This window comes from Urocampus carinirostris, chromosome 14, assembly GCF_059441175.1.
Source record: "Urocampus carinirostris isolate Australia breed hairy pipefish chromosome 14, RoL_Ucar_1.0, whole genome shotgun sequence".
Taxonomy (NCBI): Eukaryota; Metazoa; Chordata; class Actinopteri; order Syngnathiformes; family Syngnathidae; genus Urocampus; species Urocampus carinirostris.
This window is the reverse complement of record NC_142362.1, coordinates 37,194,719-37,209,919: the sequence shown is the minus strand read 5'-3', so window position 1 is coordinate 37,209,919 and position 15,201 is coordinate 37,194,719. Positions and strand designations below refer to the sequence as shown.

The 15,201-nt window shown below is 39.2% G+C and overlaps 1 protein-coding gene across 2 annotated transcripts in view; it reads left to right on the top strand.

Moving 5' to 3' along the window:
* Positions 1–15,201, top strand: part of LOC148353352 (contactin-associated protein-like 5) — a 303,332-nt gene that overhangs the window by 152,456 nt on the left and 135,675 nt on the right. Inside the window, exons 8-10 of one of the 2 annotated variants that reach the window (XM_088352165.1) lie at positions 8,138–8,411; positions 8,563–8,706; positions 12,126–12,279. In XM_088352165.1, coding sequence (XP_088208291.1) covers positions 8,138–8,411; positions 8,563–8,706; positions 12,126–12,279 — 572 coding nt within the window. Of the gene's footprint in view, positions 1–8,137; positions 8,424–8,562; positions 8,707–12,125; positions 12,280–15,201 lie in introns of both variants that reach the window. The other variant, XM_088352163.1, reaches the window with a different exon arrangement.

Genomic DNA, 15,201 nt, shown 5'->3' with positions numbered 1-15,201 from the left:
ACCACGATATAGCAAGGGATTACTGTACGGTGAAATTTTATTTAGCTGTTATAATGCACACAAATAAAACTCTCGAAAAAAGTAGAAATATATCTTTAAATGTAAAGTCCAAGAAATAACTTGTTTCCTACGATACATACATCCTACTAATACATCCTTAACATTTTTCAATTTCTTTTTAGGGGAAATATTTAATGTTGTTATCTTTAAATATTTTTACTCTTAATGAATCGTCTTGTTTTTGGAAAGTGCTAGAATACTCTTGCCTTGCGACCACTCACCATGTTGGGATAAGAGGTCAAATTGACATTGTAACAAATTGAAATTGAAGGCAACTTAATTATAGAGCACATCCAGTACCTGAGAATACTCAATGTACTCAACACAGAAAAAAAAGAACATTAAAAGGCAACATTTGGAGACAAAATACATTCTTGAAATGAAAACAGAGAAAGAATCTATAAATAAAGAATATATTTAATATATTTTATGAAAGTGATATGAATCATAAAATGCAAAAAATTAACTATTAAAAAATTTATTAAGTCAACTTAGACACTTATCCTCTGAAAAAACACACTTACAAATGACTAAAACAAAAAGATCAGCAGTCTTTAAGATTGAAAGATTGAATGCACTCTGCTTCGGAGCAATCAGTATCATTAAAATGAATGAAAATCTGGCTCATTCTTCTGGTTTTTATACATACAGTACTTTTTTTCATTTTCAGATTAATCTCAAATATTACCCAATACCATGGGGTGGGTATTAACAGAGTACATTTACTCCGTTAGATTTATTTAAGTACGTTTTGAGAAATGTCCCTATACTTTTACTTTCACTTGAGTGAATTTGTGGAAGAAAAAAAAAAACAGTACCTTACTCCGCTACATTAGGCAACATTGAAGTCGTTACTCGTTACTTGATAAATCCCCTCCAGATAAGTATGCGTCTGTCTGTCTCTGCTAAGGCGCATTTATTTGGACGCAGAACTCCGCCAGGGCTCTACCAAGTTTAACCAATGAAACGTAGCAGCCTCGTCACATGACCACATTCAACTTCAGCAGGGGAAATTTTGTTTACGAATAAAACAGATCGAACATATCGCTTAGTAATCCCGATGATGAAAACAAAGAAGAGGAGGAGCACCCCTGGCCTCATATTAAAAGCATATTCTCCTTAAAAAGAGTGCGAAACTTCAGTGACAATATGCAATGTCTCCTTTCTTTACCTAAAAAATTGAGACTTTTGCATTCAAGAATTTAACATCGAACTTAAGGAAACATGTAGCAGTCAGTTTCCTAAATTCTAATTTTAACTTTACTTTTGGTTATATTTGGTCTTGATTACTCACATGTTTTATTCTTGTTTTATTGTTGTTTGAAATTCTGTGTACAGCAAACTTGGGTGTCCTGAAAACTGCTTTGAAGTAAAGTGTTCCATTATTAGCTTTGATTCAAGCTTCCTGTCATAGAAATGTATTGACATCTATTACATATATAGAAATGCTTTTTCATTGTGCTGTATGTGCAGTGCATATAAATTTAGCCTCACACACATACGCACACACACACACTTTTATATATTTATATTTATATATATATATATATATATATATATATATATATACATATATATATATATATATATATATATACATACATACACACATACAGTAAAGAAAATAAGTATTTGAACAGCCTGCTATTTTGCTATTTCTCCCACTTAGAAATCATGGAGGAGGTTGCAAGTAATTTTTTACTTTTACTCAATTAAGTATTTGGATGACTACTTTTACCTATACTTGAGCGATATTATTCTAAAGTAACAGTACTTTTACTTGAGTAACAGTTTTGGCTACTCTACCCACCTCTGCCCAATACCGATAAAACCCTTTCTGTGTTTGTAAACAAGTGTGATGTAACAAAACTGTGTGTGCATTGTTTAAGCAGAATGGCATAATTCATGTCAGTTTATAGACATACATTGACATAAAAAGACAGTATGTCATAGACAGGAACGCATCAAAATAGCACAAAGCGGCAGCCTTTCCAGCAGATCCGTGTTATTTCGGACTTTTTGTTTTAAGTGTCTGCTTCTATCTTTGGTGTTTTTCGTCCCGTTTGACAACTACACTTTGGATTACTTTCTATCCTATCGTTATGGGTTTTAAGGCACAAAAATGCGTTTATTCGAGGAATCAACTCCTTGCCCTGAAGAATTCTCGTGCCAGCGTGAAGAGGGGGCCCTATCGTGGATGGAGAGCCGGAGCTAGCTAAGCGGCTAGCGGCGTTATAAGTCTTCGGTACCGTCCGTAATCATGGTAAATTTGAACTCTCTACCAAATAAGACTGACAAACTAGCTGTGCTGGTGAAAAACATCAAAGCGTACAGGGAGTTCAGTTTGCTGTGTTTTACGGAAACGTGGCTCACGTCTAGCATCCCGGACGCTAACCGTGACTACCCAGAGCTACCCGGAACTACCCAGAGCTATCCGGAGCTACCCGGTTTCAGCGCAGCTGGACAGAGACACAAAAGCCTGCGGGAAGCGGAGCGGAGGTGAAATGAAATGAAATGAAATGATCTGAAATGATCTGCATTTATATAGCGCTTTTCAAGTCAATGACTTCCCAAAGCGCTTTACATTGCGCTTCACATTTCCCAATAGCGGTTGTGATCTCTGCAGCCATGTAAGGCGCTAACCTGCTTATTGGGGGTTCAGTGTCTTACCCAAGGACACTTCGGCATGTAACACGGACAAGCCGGGATTCGAACTGGGATCCCTTAATCCTAAAACGATCGCTCTACCTCCTGAGCTACTGCCGCCCCAAAGGTGGACTCGCTATCTACGTGAACACGAGGTGGTGTATCCCTGGGCACAAAGATTCCATCTGCTGCAGTGACATCGAACTTTTGGACTAGCGTGTGACGTCATCCATTCCTCTGTGGCTAAACTACAACAAAGCACCCCGAGGGCATCCTGTTAATCTGTTGATAAACAACAAAGGAGACTGCAGGAAGTGTGAATTTCCCTGCGGGGATGAATAAAGTATCAATCTATCTATCTATCTATCTATCTATCTATCTATCTATCTAGCAGCAAGCACTTAATTTTAGTCATCAAAGTCAACAAAAAAAACTTATTTTGATTGGCGCTAGATTTCTTCCTTTGAAGGCACTGGAAAAATAGTACATTTGGCCTGGAAAGTTCTTGAAAAGTGCCTGAATTTGGCAATGAAAAAAATCGCAGAACCCTGTTTAATGTTTCAGTTGTTGAAAAGACACATTAATTGGTAAATGTTATGAAATTATCATTTCGTTCTCTTAGCTCCATAAGGCAAGCAATTTTCACTTGCCGGTTGAGCCCTGTTCTCACTCTGACATTATTTGTTGGATAAGTTTCACCCCACCTTGGCAGATATTGATTTTTGTCTCCAATTAGCACCTCTTGGGAATGACGGGGTGTTGTTGATGTAAGCGGCTGGCCTGGATAGACCATTACCCCAAATCAGCTGAAGGTGTGAACACTTGAAAAGGATGGTATTACAAAGAGGGGATCAGAGTTGAATTAGCAATACCAATTAACTCAGACTGGGCAGAAAGATTAAAAAACAAGAGCTGTGTCAAAACATATTAATTCACAAAGATAAATATGCTTTTTCTTGACAGAAAATGCAATTAAATTGTTTATAAGGTGCCTTGATTTCGTTCAACTTTTATACTTTATTCCAAAAGCTTGGAAAAAGAGTTGTCAGAGTAAATCAGGAAACACTATTCAACAGAATGTACATACCAGGGGGAAAACATCCCATTTCAAAAGCTAACAAGTGCTATGATATTAACAGTTTCTGTCTTGTATTTTACTGTTTGGAAACATTGACTTTACTAAGACAAGGTTTTTACCTTTTTTTTTATTTTAACACATCCCTGTTCCTTTAAAGATACCTTAAAGGTGGTGTCCATAACCCTTTTTTTTTAACTTTCTGATGCTGTCTTCTGGCTAAAATTAGCATTGTACCCTCCGTCAAGCTGCTTGTTTTGCACGCCGTGTACGTGATTTTATTAGATGCGCCCAGATAAACTATTTTTAAAAAAAAATTTTTAGGGTCTGGATTGGCATTTGGACTGTATTTTAACAGAGTTTTTCTAGCTTTCACCATTTTAATCCCAGAATAAAAGAAAAATAGAAGCACGCGTGTAAAATCACTCCCAATCACCTTTCCCCCCGCCTCCTCTCCTCCAACCCAATGCGCTCCATGGCCAGAACCCCAATGATAAAAGAAAGATAAAGATGGGTGTGGTGAAAAGGTATCTGTGTAAATGCTCTTCTGACTAAGTTTAACATTGTTGACGGATAAACAATCGAGAAAAACATTCATTTTTAAAGTTTTTTAAAGACAGTCCTTTCGCACTCCACCTTGAAGAAAGAAAGAAAAAAAAACAATACATGTTGGAAAAGTTTACCGGTTTCCATGTAGTAATTTAGTTGCTTCATTTTTGGGAAAGAGTCTTTAACACATTGTTATAATTGACCCCTGATGTGCACTTTGTTTTTTCTGTTCAGGAAAAACACTTTACAAAAAGAATGTTTGCAATTCTAATGTAATATTATGCCAGGTGCTGCGATGTAACTCCAAGTCACTGTGCTTCATAGAACCTTCTTATGTCTGGGGCCGACCTGCTAGATAAGAAGCAGGAAGCTAGGCAGTCATGCTGAAAATAACTTGCGTTTAATTAACTAAAGCATACCTGCCAATTACTACGGTTTTGCCGTAATGAGTACGGTTTTCTTGAACCCACTACGGTATTACGGTTGGCTCACAAAAAACTATGTTTTTTTTTTTATAAGTCTTCAGTGCCGTCCGTATACTTTGGATTACTTTCTATCATATCGTTATGGGGTTTAACGCACAAAAATGCGTTTATCCGAGGAATCAACTCCTTGCCCTGAAGAATTCTCGCGCCGGTGTGATGAGGGGGCCCTGTCGTGGATGGGGTGCCGGAGCTAAGGCTAAGCGGCTAGCGGCGTTATAAGTCTTCTGTACAGTCCGTAATCATGGTAAATGTGAACTCTTAAATAAGACAAACTGGCTGTGCTGGTGAAAAACATCAAAGCGTACAGGGAGTGCAGTTTACTGTGTTTTACGAAAACGTGGCTCACGTCTAGCATCTCGGACGCTAACGTGTAGCTACCGGAGCAAACCTCCTCTCCGATTCCCGGCTTAGCGTGTGACGTCATCCTCTCCACTAAACGGAACTCAGGAAAATAAAAAATCTCCATCGGCATACATCGCAGGTAATTGACTATGCAATTTATTCAAAATTATTATTATTTTATATCGAAACTGATCAAAATAAATTATATAATTATTCACTCACAAATATATTGGAATATCTCAAATAAAAAGTTTCCAAATTAAACTGAAAAACAACTCTGAATAATATTACTTCAATGATAAAAAAATTAAATGTTTTGTTTCTCATTGTATCAAATATTGAAAAGAAAAAGAAAACTATGAGGGTTTTCTATGACATTGTTATATTAAATGTATTATTGAGCTTTAAATAACTTTCTTTTGATTTCTATGGTACGTGGAATATCATGGAAACCGAGCACTAGCGAGAGATGTTGTCATTCATTAAGACATATACAAACATCACCAACAATGCAGCGCTAAGCATAGTTCACACGAAGGGTTGGATTTAGGCAAAAGAGGGCACCCGTTTCCTACCGTGCAATGCACCCTGTGTATGTGTTAAATACAGAAATAGAACCAGCTAGGGGACTGCGCCCTTTGTTGTGAAAATACGGTACTTAAATTAGCCTACTGCCACAATATGGCCGAGTTTAATGCAGAGCATGCTTTGGAGAATGATGCACTTCTCTATTTTGAGTCAAACTGGTAGTTTGTAAGCATTTTATTTATATTTTGTGTAAAAGTAAATGCATGTTGTGAAAATCCTCCTCGAAGGAGAAGAAATTCGGGCAGAGCCAAAGATCTTCCCTCTAATGTGACTTGTGTATTAAAATAAAATTGCGATGCTGTCGCGTTAAAGTTCAAATAGGATAGACAAGAGAGAGGATACAAGCTGAGGAGCTCTCGTCTATAGTTACGTAGTATCAGCTGTAGTTGAAATGTAATATTTGATTTCTATCATCATAATAATTACAACAATGACAACAATAGCTTTGCCTGCACATAACATGTAATTACATTAACATACCTGTCAACCTCACGTCTCCATGCCCTTACAAACTGTCGTATTTTCCCTTACAAAATACAAAATAATCTTACTCTATATATTTTTTTCAAACGTGTTTATTTATGTAGTTTAACATGTTATATTGTACATGTGTTTCGTTATATCATATATATTGTTTAATCACGTTTTGTTGTGAGATACTGAGTTGCTCGACATGAATGAGGTTTATTATAAAAAAAAAAGTTCAAAAATTAAGTAGCTTGGACGTTTACTGTGGAATGAAAAAATACATGCAAATATAGTTAAGTAGAATAATACATTTTCTTATTCAAATTATTAATTCATTTTTTGTGTTAAATTATTCTTGGTAATATATTCATTAAAGGGATAACGACAAACCTGTCTTTTTTCATTGTCTCTTTTTATACTTTTATACTTTTTTTCTTAACTTCTTCATACAACATAATAATTCGTAATATAATTCTTCAAAGCAAGTGAGCCGTTTAAGAGCTGAAAAAGACGGTTCTCTAAAAAGACGAACTTCCTTTCACCACACAACTACCACATGAAATCCGATGTTTTTTAAGACCACATGTATTTCAAATGTACTCAATCAACCCCGCCTGTTGTTTTCAGATCAGAATGACTTACGGCGTTTTGATTCAGGTTCGGCCATTGTGACTTGATGATTGCATCCAAAGAAAATTTAAAACTATGTTGTAATGTAGGCCTACTGGTCTGCTTTCGCTTTGTTCACGTGTGATAGGAATGATGCATGATTTGAAATCCCCAGACGGCAGACGCATGCGCACAGTAGCATCAAACCGCTCGCTTCGTTTGCAAAGAAAAAAACGATACCGAGATAGAGGCTACCGCGGCGAACTCGTTTGACTTGATTGATTTGCCGTTTCGTGATAGTCGGTGTATACCGGATGGTACCCATAATTGACAAATTTGCGTTTTTCCGTACAGATTTTCTTGTACGTCGTACGGCAAAAACGAACAGGTTGACAGGTATGCATTAACAAAGCTGGCGTTCTAAAACACTATACACGTTTACCTTTTTCATTTCATGTTTGCTTGAATGTTTACAACCTTCTTTAAAGGAGAATATACATTTCAAACTTATTGATAAGTTTAAAGTTTCTAAAGAACCCCCCTGAGCTCTTGTCTTTTACTAAATCTCCTGGGTTAAAAAAGCACATCCACCCTAAAGGGTGTGCTAATCAAAGAACAGCAATATGATTGGCCGTCAATGAAAATTATGTTAACAAAATAGTCTAAACAAATAACAACAGTACGCAATAATAGTTCAAATACCAAATTGGAATCCTATGCAATCTCTTTTGCTGGTGTATGATATTAAAACAATACATTTATCAATTACACTTTGATAACAAAAGGTCTTAGATTATATGGTTGTAATGTGTCGTGCTTTTTTATCCAAGCACTACAATATGCGACGAAATGGCTTGAACAGAATTATTATAATGCGAGTAAGATTGTACCATGTATCTGCTGATTTCACAGATTTCACAAAAGGGATTACTAATATTCCACCAAAATCTCACATTTTTGTTTAAACGGTTTTAAGATCTTACATTAAAGGGGTACAACTGTCTGCTGAGCCACTGCAACAATTTGTTAATCGGCAGGGGAGAAATGAGTCAGATTTGGCGGATTGGAATACGACCGTTACAGAAAAAGTCTTCGATTTATGATGTTTTAAATATGTCAGCCGTTGTATCAAAGGCCTACAAGCTGATTCATTCAAACTGTTGGGAGTTTAATTATATCGAAACGAGCGCTTCTTTAGCCATATGTTCCCTGCCCGAGCATGTCAACTTGATTTCCATACAAATAGAAATTCTATCTCACATGAGACACGCTGTCCTAAAAAGAGGTGTGAATTGGAGCCTGTGTTATACTGTAGGGCAACGTGACCTTCTCGTGCTCGCAGCCCCAGCTGGCAGCTTGTACCTTCCTCAGCACCAACGGCAGCTACCTGACACTTCCGTCAGAGGCGATGGGGGCACCAACCACGGGGGGCTTTTCCGTCCATTTCCACTTCCGCACATGGAATGCCGAGGGGCTGCTACTGTCTGCGGCGCTCGGACCCGGGCCCCAGAGAGTTCAAGTCCGCATTCGCAAAGGCCGGCCGCAGCTGACCCTGCATGCCTCGGGGCGCACCTCGGAGATTTCTCCAGGTGAGCCAAAAGGTGACACGCCAACTGAATTTAATTAGATTGTAAAAGAGTGTGAGCAAAACAACATCAATTACCGTATGCTGCTTACCGTCTCCGAAGGTAAGACACAGCAAATAACTCTTTGGTTGTCGTCTTGTTGGTTCTCTTGCAGATTACACGGTCAATGATGGATTGTGGCATTCTGTGAGTCTGGAGACGAGCAATTTCCTTATCCGACTGACATTGGATAGTGAGTCACCGTCTGAGATCGAACTGTCGGCCACGCCGGAAACAAGAAGCAATTTCTACTTTGGAGGTTGGTGTTTTAGCGGTTTTATTTTGTGTTTAGAAGGAAATAATTTTATAATATCTAAGTGCCAAATGCAGTTACAGAGACCCCTCGCTATTTCACGCTTCAGTTATCACTGGTTCACTCCTTTGCAAATTGTTTTTTAAATTTACTGTGTCTTTATTGTTATTGATATCAACGTATTGTAAACTGCAGACAGCAGGGACTGATTAGGAAGAGCATTCTGTTTGGTGTGTGTGACTGCCTGTGTGCACGACTGCCTCTGTAGACAACCTGGTAAGCATAGCAACTGCTACCTTTTAGCGGCTCGTTACATTGAAAATAAATTATCTAAGGAAATTCAGAGGAGTGCAAAGAAATGGCAGCTGGTGCTATGTGGATTGTTATCACATCTGGGAATCAACTGAGGCGGCGTCGGAAGGGAAAGCAATAGCTTGGCTGCAGGTCCAGCCTACTGCTAACGGCTGGGCTAACAACTCTGCTAAGCTACGATTGTGGACCCTGTATCTTGCCAATGCCAGGTCCATTAGCCATGACACAAATGACTCAACAAATATTTGGGAAAATGCTACATTCGGTAAGGTTTTCTTTTAATCATTATGGAAATGTGGCTCAATTTTAGCATGCAGCTAGCCACCCACTCTTTGAATTGCTGGAACAAGAAGCCCTCCAATTTTGTTTTACGTTCGTGTAATTACAATAAAACCAATTATTCAACTACAATTATGTGTTGTGCATTATTGGTTCTAGATATGTAATTGTTATTTCGTTTCGGTCGTATACTCTGAGTCGGCAATGATGTTTTCTCAAGATAAGTTTAACCCTTGGAGGGTTTTATGAAGGTGCGACTCTACTTCGTAAATTTTCACTTCTTTGCGGATGGTTCTGGTCTCCATTACCCGCAAAACCGAGTGATCTCTGTTGCTCAAACTACTAAAAGAGGATGCCAAATATCCAAACTATAAAATAATGATAAATCTCATTGCTTTTGAAGGACGTACTTTTATTTATAGTCACTGCTAGTCACTGCTCTTGGCTTGCTTTACTTTGTCATTGCAGTTCTTCTTCCTTCATGCTTAAATGCAGCTCGCATTAGTATGTAAGGAATTGTCCTATGAAGCATCATCGCCCCCTACGGGTCACCCCCAAGAGGACAGGTGCATGCTACACCGAGGCTCGGCATTGAGAAATGTGTATTAGTGCAAGGATTACATATCAATTATATAATGTTATTATGAGCCATGCAGAAAATTGTGTTGTCCAGTGGTATATTGTAATGAGAAGAACTCCCTACAACTGAAAATGTTATTTTTACCCAACACTTATAGAGGGAAATATTTCTCTCAAAAACAAATACATTTGTGCTTTACTTGTTAGGGTTTGGCATACCCCCCTCCCCCAGAGGGCCGTTTTGAACTGGTCACGGTTGTGTGTAATATCCACACACCTGTGCCTAATCCTAATCTAACCCAACCCTTTATATACCATCGTTCGAACATCATACTTTGTTAATTATCATTGTCATTTTTGAATTCTTCTATTATCCTCTGGGCCATTTTGTTACTGCCAATGCCGCCACCGCGGCCACCACCACCACCATCATCATAATCAGATTTTCCATTTCCAGTTTCTATGTAGTTTGTAATTTGAGCTTTGTCAAGTTTTTTTTGTTTCTAGTTTCTTGTTAGTTGCTTAGTGCACACTTCTTTCTTGGTTCCTGATTTCTGTAAATACCGTAGTTTTTGATCACTACTGCCCTCCAGTTCCTACCTCCCCAACCTGGGTCTATCCTCCAGAACCAAAATCTAACATTACTTAAGTTTCAAAAATTGTATGTCTTTATAAATGCTCTAACAATAATAAAAATGACATATGCAAATCACAGTTTTTTGTGTGTCCTTGCAAAACACGTGATTCACACCAGACTGGTTCTTTAATGTTACTGGAGAAAAATGGCATTGAAAGTCTTTAAAAAGTGCTTAAATTCGCCCCCCAAAGAAAGGTGCCCGAACTTTGCTAATAATTTTGCAGTTCATTGATTTGACCATGGGCAGCACGGCGGCGCAGTGGATAGTGCGTGTGTGGCACAGTTCTGAGATCATGAGATCAAACCTTCCGCATGTTGGTTTAAGATCAGGTAATTGTGTCATTGTAATCCTGTGCAGTCCTTTGAGACATTTTTGTGATTAAGGGCTATATAGATAAATTTGACTTGACTTGAGTGGAGTTTGCATGTTCTCCCCGTGCTTGCGTGGGTTTCCTCTGGGCACATTCCAAAAACTGGATGTCAGGTTAATTGGCCGGTCAAAATTGTCCCTAGGTGTGAATAAGCGAGTGAGTTGTCTGTGTGCCCTGCGACTGGCTGGCAACCAGTTCAGGGTGTCCCCTGCCCACTGCCGGAAGATAGCAGGGATGGGCTCCAGCACGCCCATGACCCTACTGAGGATAAGAAGTGCAGATAATGGATGGATGGATGATTTGACCATGAATTAGATTAAAATCAATGTATTGAATAGGGCCCTGTCCTTGTTTCATCCACCACAACACACAATCAACCAAGCATGGTAGAAAACACCTTGTGGTCATCTTCTCGGTTTGAATTTTTTATTAAAAAAGTATCGTTTCATTTGATAAGCAGGTAGGCCCCTTGCATGGCTGTCGCCCCTATACGTGTTTGTGGTTGTATGTGTGTGTGTCACGGACAAGGAACGGAGACTGAACCCAATTGCGTTTGTTTAACTTAGCTTTATTTAGAAGGAGGAAAGGGCTTGCACCCACGATCTGGTGATCGTCGGTCAGGGGTAGCAAATCGCTAGGAACGCGGAAGTGGCACTTCCGTGTCGACCGAAGGCAATGTCGAGAGCGAGAAAAAACAGGTCGATGCCTGGGACGGAGGAGCAAAAACATAAAATGGGTTCAGAAAAGAGGCCGGCAACGGGAATCAGACAGGGCAGGATAAAGTCAGGAGTCAAAAGAGATGGCTTTATGTATAGCTACGGTTCGCAGTTGGTCTGACGCTGGTAACCGGGAGCGGGGTGGGTTTAAAAAGTTGCAGGGAGCCAATCAGCGCCCAGGGCTGTTGGCGCCAAAGGAATGGGCACTGGTGCCCTGCATCAGTAATCATGAGAGTGTGTGTGTGTGTGTGTGTGTGTGTGTGTGTGTGTGTGTGTGTGTGTGTGTGTGTGTGTGTGTGTGTGTGTGTGTGTGTGTGTGTGTGTGTGTGAGAGTGAGAGTGAGTGAATGGGTAAGTCTGAAGCACATTGTAAAGTGCTTAGAGACGTCCTCAGTGACTTGATAAGCGCTATAAAAAGCAGACAATTTACCATTTGTTTTATTGGTGGATCCGTTTTCTGTCACGCTAATGTGAGATGATAGTGAAAACGTCTCCAGCACTAACTTAAAAATGTTTTGTCGTTTATTTTCAGGATGTTCATCTGCTGGCTGCCCGTCCCCATCCTTCCAAGGCTGCATGAAGCTCATCTCCATCAATGGCCAACCAGTGAACCTCAGCCTTGTGCAGCAAGGCATGCTGGGAAATTATAACCACCTTCACTTTGACACCTGCACCATTACAGACAGGTAGATTATTTTTTAAAGCTATTATTAACAGAAACCACACCCACTTCTACTAATGCGTAGCATATTGACCACTTAAATTAAGACTATTTAATTTTCTACTTGAAAAATGTTAAATAAGTCATTGTTGTAATTATTGTAATTTTAATATTGTTGACACACTTTGATTAAAACAGTGGTACCCACTGAGACAACTCAGACGATAAACAGCATTGTATCCCATGCCATTATTATGGATTGATCTGATTTTATGTAGGGACAATGTTGAAAATGAAATCATTTTGTCCTTTAATACATTTAAAGGAGGCCGTTCCTATGCATTTTTTTTGTTTCACTACAAACTCTATTTATTCTCCAAGTCAGTTTTTTATCTTTTTTGTGCTGAGCTCATTTAACCTTGTTTGCTTCTTAATGCATACGATTGTTAAAAATTGTGTTTCTTTGAGTTAAGATCTTAAATGATGTGTTGGTGTTCAAGTCTTACCCTGTGATTACCAGTAGCACTTGCTACCTGATCCTTTTGTGGGTATGTTCATGGCTTGATCCATCTCAAAATACAACCACTAACCTTTCTCGTTTATAAAACACATCAATATAGCCACAAGTACCCCTTCCTGTAAATCACCAAGAGCAGGCCGGAATCAAAATCATGTTTATTATTTTGTTCTTATTATGATGAAATCAAAATCATATAATTTGAAGAGCCAATATATGTGCTACGAAAAACAAATAAATAAATATATAAATGCTCCGTTTTTTCGGGGGGGAACAGATCGTTGCTATTTGACGAAGTATCTACCTCTTGAATGTTATTTTTAGACTGTTTTTTTATTTTCAAAGGGTTAGAATTATGAAGCACAAGTATCAATTTGTTGCAGAACAGACCTGAGAGAAATGTAAACATATATGGCTGCTCTCAAAATTTGCATTTAATGGTTTTCTACAATAACATTTCCATCTATCTATCTATCTATCTATCTATCTATCTATCTATCTATCTATCTATCTATCTATCTATCTATCTATCTATCTATCTATCTATCTATCTATCTATCTATCTATCTATCTATCTATCTATCTATCTATCTATCTATCTATCTATCTATCTATCTATCCTGCATGCCTGCCTGGATGGATGGATGGATGGATGGATGGATGGATGGATGGATGGATGGATGGATGGATGGATGGATGGATGGATGGATGGATGGATGGATATCTACACAATGCTACCTAGCTGTCTGTCTGTCTGTTTACCATGGTCATATCCCTCGAGAGGGGTGACTGCCAGCAAGACAAACAGATATACAAAAACAAAGTAAAGGAAAATGTAGCAAAAAACACATACAATTTGACAATGGCCAACTCAATTATCCAAACACCCAAACAAGTTCAGTACCCCGGCACACAAGTTGGTCATGCTTTCGTCCCTCCAGATGATTTGGGACACAATAAAGCGGCCATGTCACTCGGGTCAAGGTGACACAACACACTCTTCTGTTCAACAACAGGGCCCGACAGCTTTCACTGGTTTACCCCTGCCGCATCATACAGGTGCCCTGCCCATTCCTTAGAACGCGTCCAAACATTCCACTATCCTTTCACAACACCTCTCCACTCATTCCTAACACCAACAAGAGCTCTAGTTTCGACTACATTTAGACCTTATTCCTACAGTTGACTCATAACCCCATCCGTCCATGTAAATCTCCTTCCTATTGGTCTCCTTCCATTTACCGTATTTTCCGCACTATAGGGCGCACCGGGTTATTGGGCGCACCCCCAAAAAATAGTTTTTGGTCCTATATCTTCCATAGATAAGGCGCACCGGATTATAAGGCGCTACAATGGGAACGTCGACAAAACAGTCAGATGATTCAGTCAAACTGATTACCCCCTTAACATTCCCAAAGCTTGAAAAGAAGCAAATACGTGTCGTAGACACGTGCGGATGCGGTGTCCGTACGATGTCACTTAAATGCGTCATTTTAAATATCATTCGGAAGGTTGAAGTCTTGGGATTCAAGAAATGCCAAACATTTCTGTGTTTCTATTTTCTTTTTCGCTCACAACTTTACTGTGCATATGACAATAAACACTTGGAATTGAGTTTAATTCACTCGACTCATCACAGCAACATCAAGATCGTTCTAAAACAAGATACCGGGAAAATATAAAGCCGCATAACTCACCTAAGTTCTCACGTTCAATAATGATACGCAATCATGGTCTTCTTACAACCGTGAGTGAAGTAAATCCAGGAGAGTAGAATATTTACAAATACAGACTAATGAAACATGTTTCTTTATGGCGTACTGTAGCAAGCTTGCTACGCTATTGCTAAACTCGGCCGATTGAAGGGTTTGTTTTGGGCATCTAGCCAATCCGAGGCTCCGAATAACTTCAGCCAATAGTGATCGATTCAAATGATGATTGACACATTGGTTAGCCAATGAAACGCCAGTATATAAATCCCAGCATACACCGCGGACTTGCTACGCCATTGCTAAACTCGGCCGATTGCAGGGTTTGTTTTGGGCATCTAGCCAATCCGAGGCTCCGAATAACTTCAGCCAATAGTGATCGATTCAAATGATGATTGACACATTGGTTAGCCAATGAAATGCCGGTATATAAATCCCAGCATACACCGCGAACTTGCTACGCCATTACTAAACTCGGCCGATTGCAGGGTTTGTTTTGGCCATCTAGCCAATCCGAGGCTCCGAATAACTTCAGCCAATAGTGATCGATTCAAATGATGATTGACACATTGGTTAGCCAATGAAACGCCGGTATATAAATCCCAGCATACACCGCGGACTTGCTACGCCATTGCTAAACTCGGCCGATTGCAGGGTTTGTTTTGGCCATCTAGCCAATCCAAGGCTCCGAATAACTTCAACCAATAGTGATCGATTTAAA